At 40.2% G+C, this 12,658-nt stretch overlaps 1 protein-coding gene across 1 annotated transcript; it reads left to right on the top strand.

Moving 5' to 3' along the window:
• The first annotated feature begins 714 nt into the window (after nt 1-714).
• si:dkey-17o15.2 (UAP56-interacting factor) lies at nt 715-8,230 on the top strand. The gene is made up of 9 exons (XM_036549103.1): nt 715-1,007; nt 1,814-1,975; nt 4,408-4,538; nt 4,732-4,820; nt 5,217-5,304; nt 5,890-5,942; nt 6,061-6,135; nt 6,610-6,724; nt 8,044-8,230. The coding sequence occupies exons 1-9, from the start codon at nt 935-937 to the stop codon at nt 8,155-8,157; spliced, it is 900 nt and encodes a 299-aa protein (XP_036404996.1). The 5' UTR covers nt 715-934; the 3' UTR covers nt 8,158-8,230.
• The last annotated feature ends 4,428 nt before the right edge of the window (nt 8,231-12,658 follow it).

Here is a 12,658-nt window from a genome sequence, read left to right as displayed (position 1 = left end):
GCCAGTCGTGGTATTTTGTTATCTGGCTTACTATTTTGAGAAAATCACTTCTACAGTATGGGAGAACATAGAGTATGAATGACAGCGCACAGCATTACAGGTGGTTGAAATCTATGTTGCCAGGTTGAATGGTGACAGTCGAGCCATCTGTGTATGACGTTAGAAGCGCACAGTTTACTCAGTATGGTTAAAATACTCAGTGTAGCGCATTCCTCATTAAAACATCATGTTGCATGTCAAGCAAGATCGTTGGCCAGTGGCCACAGCAGGGAAATACGGATTTTTTCGTTACACTTCACAATATAGCCGATTGGTTGCGTAGCTGATGTGTAGTGTCTGGTGTTACTTTTTAAAAGGCAGCTTCATATTCCTGTAAATAGCAGTAATGTCTTCTTAAAGCATCTATTTCAGAATGAAGTCCATTATATCCGTTTCAATGGTGAATTCAAATACCAAATAATTAAACACTAAAATAAGTAGCATGACAGTGCAAATTGTTTGTTTATTACCTAAGAGTGGTTTATAATAATAACAGCATTTAGCATATTCATTTAAGAATATATTTTTAATATTTCCTTCAGTTTGTATATATCCCCAGGGGGAAAAATCCAGACTCTGTGTTGCTTAGGGCTTTCGTTGTTAGAACAGAATCTATTTTAGGCACTGCTATGTGGCTCGTCGAATGCATATCGTTTTTCTAGATGGGTAAGCACAGCCAGTAAAACTAACCAGCCGCAAGGCAAGTTCAGACCTGTAGTGCGACCAGTGGGCTATTAAAATACAAGAAAGTTTAAAAGACATCTATTTGATATTATTTTTTGCTGCATAAAATTGGGACATAATTTACTGTGAACTGCTCTAGAAGCCAGGACCTACAAGCAGCAGCGGACAAGTCGAAAACGCCCACAAAGCCTTTGCCTTTCAAAAGAACACGATGGGTGACAACGGAGCGGAGTCGGAGAAAATGGAGGTCTCGCACAGTTCAGAGAAGATTGACATGACACTTGGTTGGTAATCAAATACTTAGTATGGTGATTTTAACAGTTCTTAATAATACTCAGTACAAAGTGTATTTGCGATCAACAGACAAAAGTTACTCCGGCCAATTATTGGCTGACTGTAAATCAGATTGAAAAACATTGAATTATTAATCTATAAATTTTCAATCTATGTTTACATGAACCGCAGTTGCCTGTTCGTTTCCTGGTTAAGCCTGTTCGTACAAAGTTCGTACTTTTATCATCATATCAAATGCCATGTTATCACAAAGACTATTTTGACCCTTTACTGTACATTAGAAGTAATGTCCAGGAATACATTTTGACAGCAACTGGAACTAACAGTGGTACATGGTTTGGTAGGTAAATATTTCACTGTGCGAACAACCACAGTGTGTCCTTCTAAATTAAACACAGTGCCGGGGAAGCCACACTATGGTGTATCTTCTCGTTTGTAGCCTATTGTAACTTTATTTCTGGCACATCTACTATAGACAGTCTTTAAACCAGTGTGTATCTGATAAATTAAACAGTAGGTAAGGACTAGTTTACTAAGGTTGGCAAATAGGCTAATGGCCTATATAAAAATGTACTAGCACTACACAGTGTAAACTTTGTTTTGCTTTGAAGACTTGGTATGGATGTTTATGGGATTCTTTTTAAATGCATATCAGCATTTTTAAAATAGTTTTGCTTGGGCCTTTAAACAGACGAAAACACATACACTAAATGTGCAATACATTCCAGCATGGAAGCATGTCATTTGCGTTAACCTCCGTGACCATCCCACTCACAGCAGTCTCCCCCTTAAACAGATGAAATTATACAGCTCAACAAAAAGGAGCAGAAATCTGCCCCGGGGGCCCCATGGGTGAAGAACAAGCGGGCAGCCAACAGAAATTCCGTCCTCAGAAAGCTGGACAGGGAAGGGCAGCAGCGGTTCCCCTTCAAACGAAGGGCCTACCAGTACCAGCAAGGTAAGGGTTAAGCCGCCACCTGCCCACCGGCAACCTCGAAGCTGGACACTAGAATGTGTCAGTGTGGTTAATCCTGTCAGCCCAGAGCAAACATTATATGGTATATGTATTCTCCTGAACTGTTTTCATTTTGTTACTGGTAGCAGAAATTTGATCCTCTCTATTCTTGTCTTTGTCCAGCTTCCCCATTCAAGTAAAACAAAACCAAAGCAAACAAAAAAAACAGACTGGCCTTAGGTTTTTTTCTTGTAATCTATGCAATCTTTTTTCTCCTGTTGTCTCCCTGCAGCACACGGTGGTCTTTGCTCTGGCTCATGACCACCTCTGGTTTCACTTTAGCTAGATATTCGCTCAAGGCTCCAAAAAAGACAAAAAATCCCTCCTGGTGCTCTCTTCTGTTTCCCCTGTGGCCTAGTTAGGTTTTCAGCTCTGTCTTGCTTCCACGGTCCCTGTTGGTGGCGTTAAAGCTCTTGAGGCCATAGTTTGGCATGCCGCTCTTCACACATGATGTCAGCGGAATTTAAAGCCTTCCAAGGTGTGCCAGAGCTGTTCACAGGTGTCGTCATATGATGATTTTGGAGTCTTCTTTCTTATTAGAGTAGGCATGGACCAAGAAAGGCATGTTCATTTTCAGCAAAATTGAGGCATTATATTACCGGCATTTAGCAGATACACTTATTCAGAGTAATTTACATTAGAGTTACATTACATTATTGTGATTTAGCAGACACTCTTATCTGGAGCGACTTACATAGGTTACAGTTTTTACATGTTATCCATTTAGACAGCTTGATAACATGTAAAAACTGGAAACTATGTGAGACATACAGTGGCGTCCAAAAGTCTGAGACCACGTTGAAAATCTGTAATATTTTCCCTTAAACCTGGAAATAATCAAAAGGTTTGAGGATTCAGAAAGATTTAAAAACACAAGAAGTTATGTCATGTAAAATGAAGAAGAAATATTTAAGATTCTGCACTATTTCTCAGTCAGCAATCAAATTTAAGCAAATTTTCAGCATTGACCAACTAAATCCTTTGTACAAAAGGTCAGATTTCCTTGAGTTGTATCCTTTCCATTGAACCATTCGTTCAGATGGCACTCAAGTGGATTTGATCTACTCATTAGAGGCTCGTTCAAGTAACTTAACTTGAAGCCAGTGTTCACCTGTTATAAATATGGCTGTGCCTCAAGTTCCCAGCAGATCATTGCTTACTAAGTAGCATTGTGATAGTGGGAAAAATGGCATCAGAACTAAGTGAAAGTGTCAGAAGTCAAATTGTTATTCTAAGCAAAGAGGGGCTTTCTCAGCCAAATCATGGCTAGACTAAAGGTTTCTAAGAGGGCAGTGCATGGAACTCTGAAAGGCTTTGCAGAAACTGGATCAGTTGTATCCAAAGCATGATCAGGCAGGCCAAAAGTGACCACACCATCAGAAGATCAATACATCAAGCTTAGTTCCCTGAGAGATAGAAAAGCAACTTCATCACAGATACAGAATTTGCTTAATAAAGAGCTCAAGACTCCAATCAGCAAAAGTACTGTCAAAAGAAAGCTGTCTTGTAGTGGTCTCAGAGGACGAGTAGCAGTTTCTAAGCCACTTATCATGAGGGGAAACAAGGCCAAACGCTTGGGGTGGGCTAAGAAATACCAGTATTTCACAGTGAATGACTGGAAAAAGTCCTATTTACTGATGAATCCAAATTTGAGATTTATGGCAGTAACAAAGGGGTACATGTAAGGAGACGAACAGGAGAGAGAATGATACCACAGTGTACCAAACCGACAGTGAAACATAGTGGTGGGAATATTCAAGTCTGGGGGTGTTTTGCCTACTCTGGAGTTGGACACCTGCACCGAATTGACTACACCCTGATCAAGGAGAAGTACCACTCCATTCTTCAGAGACATGCTATACCCTCTTTTGCATCTTTGTGGAGAAGGATTCATACTGCAGCAGGACAATGACCCCAGACACACCTCAAAGCTTTGCAAGAACTACTTGAAGACCAAAGAACACCAAGGAGTCCTGACTGTCATGGACTTTCCTCCACAGTCACCTGATCTCAACCCCATTGAACATTTATGGGGGCACTTGAAGACTGAGAAAGCCAAGCATTGGTTTTGCACAAACTTGTGGAGTCCATGCCAGCTCGAGTGCATGCTGTCATTAAAGCAAAAGGGGGACATACCAAATACTAAGATATTCTGAAATCCATGTAAATTTTTCAAAGATTCAACTTTTCACTCAAATTGTAAAACTGATATTATCATTTGTATTCAAAAAATTAGTATTACATTCGAAACAAATGCAAAATAGAAGTATTTTGACCAGTGGTCTCAGACTTTTGGACCCCACTGTATATTTGTAACAAGTGGAGTCATTCTAATGTAGAAAAGGACTGAGTGTTGTCCTCTCATTTACCTGCAGGAACTTACAGACCAAGGTTCATTGGACCCTATAGGCAAGGCTTCTACAGAAGAAGACCCAACTACCTGAGAAAGGCCACACCAGGGGGTAGTGGACTCAGCCCCCTGAACAGGAAACCCTGGAGTGCAAAGGTACATGATGCATACAGAAAGGATGAGTCTTTGGTACATGTCTCACCTCTGATACCCATCCAGTTATCCTGGCTGAGACACGGCAGTGAAAGAAATGTCACCTACATAAAAACCTGATTCGAGCATATCTTGTCTGTCATGCTGGATTACTGTAGAATGCTGCGGTTTATGGTGACTATTTCCCTTTGCCTAGAGTGCAGACCCGAACCAACCCAAAGCGCAGGCCTGGTTCAGCCGGAGGTTTTACCAGCCCTACAGAGGCCCACCACGAGCTCTGAGAAGGTACCAGTTTTTACGCAGAACTGCAGTCCCACTCACTGGTAAAGCAGGTGCAGACAATGAAAGGAAGCCATTATCAGTGTGCATTACAATAGGTTATCTCTCATGCCTGTCCTTGCAAGAGTGCCTCTGTGTACTTAAACTCTGTTCATTTCCGAGCGCCAGGCATTCCGGTTTTCATCTGATAAGGTGCTCTCTGGGGCATGCTTTGCAAAGATAATTTCATTCAAGTTTATGCTGCCGGCATTTGTGCTTCCAAATCGTCCAACCACAATGGTCAGTTGCTCAGAGGCATAGAGTTCTCCTTAGGGCACTTCCTAATTTTGCTCCCCAGCTGTGATGTGTTGTGATTACCTTACAGTGACATGTTGACGCTGTTCTCCTTGGGTTTTGTTGTAGGGCTCCTCAGCCATACAGAGGGCAGAAATTTCAGCCTGCCCAGCAAAAGCAGGGACAAAATGCAAGACCCATCACCCTAAACAGAGAGGTAAGAGTCCTGAAGCTGAAAGAAAGGCCATGTTTGTAATGCTGATTAAGACCCCTGTATATGATGGCCACACTTTAGCTACTCCTAAACCTTTCAAATCGCAGATGCTCCCAGAAGCTTTGACGTAACAAACAGTACCTTTCAGTTGCTTTAGAAACCTAAGATATGGTTAGCTTAATTTGTATTTAGCTTTTTTTAGAGGCTCTGTGAGGGTGAGGACAATAAAAATAGTCATATTCATTTTCACAATATAATGTAAATTGTGTTACAAATAGGGGCAATAGAGGGATTGTCATCTACTCATTCCGTTATGGGATATGTTTTCGTACAAGCACTGTGTAAGATTACTCTGCCCCTACTAAGGACACTGATCAAACAGGATTAGAGTGGCCAATCTAAACGAGGTATAATGATAATAGAGAACGGTCTTCTTCTTGTGCAGATGTTAAGAGACAGTTCTGATGATTTCTCTCAAAGCAAAACTGCATGGTGGTGGATTTGACGTAGCTGGTGGAAAAAGATTGCATTGATTTGGGAAAGAAATTCCACCATGTCACCTTTTCTCTCCATTTCTTTTTCCCGAAGTTTCCTGCTCAAAAAACGAATGACAAAATCGGGAGATACCAGAAAGTCCGGAGGTAATGGAAATCACCACAGAAATCAATCAGTGCTCTCAGAGACTATAGCAGTGGTGCTCACTGTGTTTAAATAAGCTCACTGTGTTTAATTGTCCATGTCCCACTTTCTGCCCAAAAGATGGAGAGCAACGCCCTCTACTGGTTCCATCTTGACAGTGTCCGTTCCCAACTCAAAGGCAACTCAAGAGTCACAGTGAGTATTCCAAGGCCTGGATTGTGTCACTCGCTGCTCAGAAATGCCCCTTACTTTGCTAGTATTTATTAACTTTTGCAAAATTGCAATTTATTTTGTGTAATTAAATCTAAAGCAATTTACTACTCCCATGTTCACAATTTGTAGATGATTTTTCATCACACTGATTTCAGGCACTGACCCTTGCTGTAGCAGTCCATTTATTTATAGACTGAGATTTATGTGATGTTCACTGGAGAGAAGCATCCAGAGCTTATATTTACTACAGATACTCATTAACTATTTCCCTCTGTGCTTCAGAATCAACACATACAAATTACGAACACAGCACCAAAACATGAGTTAACTGGTTAACTAGCCCCACAATGTTCATCTGAAGCTGGGCTCAGGGTTGCTGGAAGAGTGTGTTCATGGGTAGAGTTGCGTGTTAGCTTGTGGGAGGTTGAGCGTGTGTCACTCCTGCCATTCCCACAGGGCAAAGGTCAAGCAGTCTCCAGTTACAGACCGGCCCTCCGACACGGGATCCCCTTCGCCGCCTCAGCCCAGAGGAATCCCACTCAGATTCAACTTCAAGGCCGTAGCCAATCAGGTGAGAGGGCCCAGGAGCCTTCCAGTCAGTCTGTCCCCTGGCATCAAACTGGAAATGTATTTATTTCAGTTTATTAAGGGATCATCCTTGCATTTTCTCAGCACTAGCAGTATTGGGCATCTCTCATTGCTATTTTGTATGATTAGAGCATTGATACATTATCTTGGCAATAGTAGAAATGGAAATATCAGTGTTCATGTAGTTGCTTAGCAGACACTCTTATCCAGAACAACTTGCATAGATCACAATTTTCATATGTTACCCCTTTAGATGGACATTTGCTGAGGCCTTTCTGGGTGAAACATTTTGCCCAAGGGTACAATTTGTTCCCCATCAGGGAATCAAACTGGCAACCATTCAGTTATGAGCCCTGCTCCTTACCACCTTGCCACATTGCTGCCCATATACACTGGGGTCCAAAATTATTGGGACACCCACTTTTTTTCTGAAAACTCACAATATTTTTGCTGCATATTCCATCAGACATTGGGAAAGTCATATTTATGTCAATGTCCATTTCAGCTTCATCTTCTGTGACCATGTTCCAACCTTGCTAGGTTTATATAGGCTTCAGTATGAGTGTTCAATTAGGGGGCAGGGCAACGTTCAATCAGGCCTAATTGAAGTGATGGTCATTTTTGTTCACTTGTCTGCACTCAATAGTTATGTAGGTACCTTTTAAAATTAAGTTAATGTCATGGAATTATCAGTTTGTTTGGCAGAATTAATGTCATACATATTATTAAAATGTTGGAAATAAGGGTAGTCATCAGGCCATCGTGTGCCAACCACATAAAGAGATGTTTTGAAAATGTTAATAGTTGCCAAAACATGTAACTGTTTTTGCCACACCATACATTAGGTTCGAGTGATAAAACTAAGCTACATGGACACATCCACTCTCAACCACAAAATGCCCAGGTGTCCCAATAATTTTGGACCCTAGTGTATACTGTATATACATACACACACACACAAACACACACATACACACACACACACACACACACACATATATATGATACACACACAAGCATACACACAAACACGTATATTTAGATTTTTTTCATTTCTATCACTGAGTCTGTTTATGAATAGGTCATCTGTATGTTATATTGCCACTTGTTGACTTTTTGAGCTTTTTGAAAAGGGTTTCTCAACATGTCAGGGAAATATTTTTTATCAGCATTGGTGTCTCCCAGCCCATTCAATTTGCTGTATTGATCAGACAGCATGGATAATAAGTACCTCTTAAGGATGTTTTCCTGATGATGGCACTTGGCTTTCTCTTAAGGTGGCATTCTTCCTTTGTGTTGCAGACAGGGGTGTCTCTGAACGACCGCTTCACGGGGCTTAAAATTCGAGGGGATGCCAGCCACAGACCGTGGAGGGGGAGGGGCAGGGGGAGGGGCCGAACTGTCACCATGCAGTGACTAGTGCAATGCCGCTCCTGTCCCAGGCCATTTGGACCGCCATGACACCCCCCCCCCCCCCCTTATCTCTCTCACACACTGCCATACAAGTATATGGTCTGCACAGCAAACAAACTGGCAGGTGGTGCATGAGACAACAGAAGCAACTGAGGTGAATGTAAGCTCAAGTCATGTACTCATTGCTCTCCAGGAAGTTCAGTTTTAAAGAGGTGCAGACAAGGCATGGTGCCAGATGCTTGGCTCAGTGTGGTTTAGTCTTGCACTGGTTTGATATAAAGTCTGAGGCAAGACCTCAGCCAACCATAATGCTATAAAATATTTTCCCCTCCAAAGCTGACAAGGCTCGCTCTACAGTTGGAAATGGAAGATTGTTGAGAAGGTTACAAGATTGACAAGCAGGAACAGAGGGTTTGAAAAAGACTCAAGCAAAACTGAAAATTTTCATCTTACATGCAATTGTATGACCTATGGCCTGGTGTGTTTCTCAGAGCAGGTTTGCGTTTTCGCGTGTTGTCTACATGTAAATAAACATCTGGAAAATACATGTTAAAAATTGTATTCCTCTGGTGTTACCTGTTTAAGTTATTGTCAAAAAAAATCTTCAGCCATGATTCAGACTAAGGTACACTCTGAGAGTTTGCATTTACCATGAAGCTAATCTCTAAACCCTCAAGCTAATCTCTTATCCCTGAAAGAAATCTCCAAGGATCGTTTACACACTGAGCAATGAAAAGATGGAGTTAAAAAACAGTGGTTACAATTAATTGTTAATGGAACAGTGAAGATACAGGAAGCCATTTGTTCTTATGACCTAGTCATGCATGAAATTCTTTATGAAAGCAAAGTGTGGATTTAGCTGCTCAGTAAATGCCGTTAAATCCCCCTGCTCTGATTGACAGTTATTGTTTAGTTTTGGCATAGCTGGCTGCGAATGGTGACCCAGGGAAATTTCCAACCAAGTTTATACTGTTTGAAAAAAGATATTGCTGCAAGTATGTAGCAACAATGACTGACATAACAATGAACAGCGATTTGTTAGGTTGCATAACACATGATGTAAGGTTTTTCAGGAGTGAACATTTCTTATTTCAACTTGTCTTGTCCTTTCGTCACAGAATGTCAAAGGCCTTTTAATCCCCCCCCCCAAAAAAAAAAGTTGAATACAGTCCCCACTTAGGATGGATAAAATATTTTTTGACAGAATTTGATTTTGAGTATCCCCCACCCCCCACCCCTCCTGTCTAGATCAGATGGTCATTACAATTTGTGACAGTACAGTCTGCATGTCTGAGTGAGAAATATTTGACATATTAGCTATGGGGCAGAGCACAAAGGGGGTCACTTCCCCAAACAAAATCATTTTTAGGAAACAAAAACACAAGTTACTATGATCCCATGATAACTCAGTTTCATCACCTTTCCCACAAGGGCTCTCTCATTTAAACCTCCTTCATACATACCAACCTAGGGCAGAGAAACAAAAGAGATTTACGTCTATGTTGTATGATTACATTAACGGAAGGAAAAATGATGCAATTGTACTGACTGTGATTGGATAATTTCACGTGCTGTAATATGATCAGATGTCCAAAGAACTTGATTACTTTAGATGTTATTCAGATATCAGTTTATCACCAACAATACCATGAATAAACATATTTTGTGCCAGTGATTTAAATTATTAATTTTAATGTTTTGATTTAGACACTATATGGATTAATGATCACTGCGTCTACACTGACAAGGAAAGCCATGTTCTTAGCTCATCAAATGAGTGTCTCTGTAAATGAGGCCTTTGAGGGTACAAGCAGTTTTCTGCACCCAAACTCTCAGAAGTCAGCTGTGCATAGTTGTGGACTACCCCAGAGGAAAACATGAGCTTACTGATCCATGGTGATGCTACATTAAATTATGAAACCATATCAGCTAATAGAACATGAATATAGAACATGTATCTAGAATGGCCAGATCTCTCATGCTAATGACACTGAATTGAGAGATGTTGTTTCTTTCAGAAATCAGAGTGATTAATAGGCAGGAGTAACACATCTGTGAATCACTCCCTCTGTCCAGATGGTGAAATCATAGTGTATGATATGTGGATTTGATTCATGTTTTTTAGGCTAGTTAGTTACATTCCTCTGTTGTTTGGAGTGCTGCTGGCTCTGACAAGAGGATCTGTTTGCACAATCCAGGTACATACAAAGGTCTGCCTGGTCTTAAGACTATAAGTTTTTAACCTACAAGTTAAGAGTGTGTCTGATCCTCAGACAAAATTTGGCAAAAAGAGGGGCCCTGTAATGGAAACTATTAACAGATTTATTTATTTTTTTCTATTTCTGGAACAACCAGAAATATGCTCGCCTGAATATCCACCCGACCCGAGTTGTTATATTGTGCAGACTTTACCTAACTAGAGAACAGGAAAGAGCATCTATAGGAATTTATAGAAAAGCAGACAGCACCAGAACCTCCTTTTACCAGCCAGAACCTCCTAGATGGAATGAAGGAATGAAAGGAGCTGAACGTCTATTTATAATAGAATATCTCTGTCACCCTAGATAATAAAGAAAAGACAAATAAAGAAATACAGCTATTATTAAATCTCCTACTACTAATAATATCATTATCATGGTCCTCCTGACCCACTGCTGTCAGATTGATCATGGACAGTTTTGGGGCAGAAACTGAAGAGGCAAAATCTCATTTTAGACCTGAAGCATGCTTTACTCATGTTCAAAAAAGGTATGCACTGTAAACTTCAAGTAATATTACTAGTTTCTATTTCAAAAAAAAAAAACTTAGTTTTTTAGAGTTAGTTTAGCACTAAACTCAGCATCTTACTGACCTCCTGTAATACTTCTTGATTACTACTCTTAGCATAGTGATGCACTTATTTAGAAGCCGCTCTGGTTAGAGTGTCTGCTAAATGAAGTAATGTAACGTAATGTAATATAGTTTCCTTCACAGATTTCATTATCAGTCTATTTTCCCTCTGCGTATGATGTGTCATGAGAGAGCAGAGGTGACTCATCAGAAGGAACCAGTTAGTAGTTGAGGAGAAGCAAAGGGGAAGACAGACTCCACCAAGGAATCAAAGACCACCAAACACACAAGTGCAGACTGCAGACTAGTCAAGAACATTAGACACATGATTGCTAACTAACTACCAAAGTCACACAGACCTTGAAAAGACCATTGATTGATCCTGTATGCATATAAAAAGCAGACCTATGTGCCCCCAGGCAGACCTCTGACCTGACATAACCAGACTGTCTCCAAAGCTCCATAATTGCTGGTACAGACTGATGAGTAAAGATCTGAGCCTGTGCAAGAGTAGTACATCCTTCCTTCCAGTCAGGGTCCATGGGCCATTTCACTACACATTTACCAAAGAGCATACACACAGTAAATTGTCATTGAAATATCATACCAGTTTAAATCTATACATAATTTGATCTGTATCAACATTTTCCAATGATTCAAAATATTAAAATTGGGCTAAATATGTTCACAAGTGTTCAGAAATAATGCATATATAAAATAAACCCATGCAATATTTAAATAGGGATAATAATCACAATATATTGTACATAATATACAGTATATTTAAATTTATTGCCATTTTGATATACTGCAATCAATTTCTGCTTTGCTTTCATGTATTACAAATGTATTTGGAGTATGCTTGGGCTAAACAGTATATTTCTCAATATATACAATATCTCATTTTCGTAGCCAATGTGAATATATGAATCCTTTACATACAGTTATATGTGTAAACAGAAATTATTGAGTAGTGTACGTTTTTTACAATATGTTATTCAGAACGTAACAGTCCTCCAAACTGTACACTTTTTCAGACACACAGAAGATATTCATCAGTACACTGTAACTTTGTAGTCACTATCAGTCGAGCGTGCCTACGTGAGCGCCACAGGATGCCGCATGGATAAATTGCATTATGGGAAGCTACGACTGTTTGTTCTTAATTGTTGTGCGGTCTACGTCAAGCACTGCGACTTGTAGGATGTGGTTGTAGATAGGTTGTAACCATGAACGCCGACTCGGAATCAGCTTGTATTTTTTCATATAGGACATGTGATTGTGATTCGGGTTGGATGAGCTGATCTTGGATCGGTGGTTGGAAACAGAAAGTACCCGAAGCGTACTTTCAAGCGCTAATATTTTATCCAAAGTCGGTACACTAAGAACCAACTAGTATTCGCGTTTTCATTGGCTTTAGCTTGTTAAGGTTGTGCAATTCTATTGGTTAAAAATCCGACGAGGAGGGGCATGTGTAAAAATACGTCCCATTCAAGAAATGAGCATATAAACTTGTTTGCCCATGCCAAGAGGACATGTAGCTGGGAAATGTAATAGACGGGTAAGACGTCAATTGTATTATCGATCTTAACTTTCAACCTATGAATTATAAGTTTAACCAAGCGAGCATAATAAATATTAGTATTGTGTTTTTTGTAATACTTAGCATTAGCAG

This window comes from Megalops cyprinoides, chromosome 16 (genome assembly GCF_013368585.1).
Source record: "Megalops cyprinoides isolate fMegCyp1 chromosome 16, fMegCyp1.pri, whole genome shotgun sequence".
NCBI classification, from domain to species: Eukaryota; Metazoa; Chordata; class Actinopteri; order Elopiformes; family Megalopidae; genus Megalops; species Megalops cyprinoides.
Note: the sequence above shows the minus strand (reverse complement) of the source record. Positions and strands in the feature narration are given on the sequence as shown.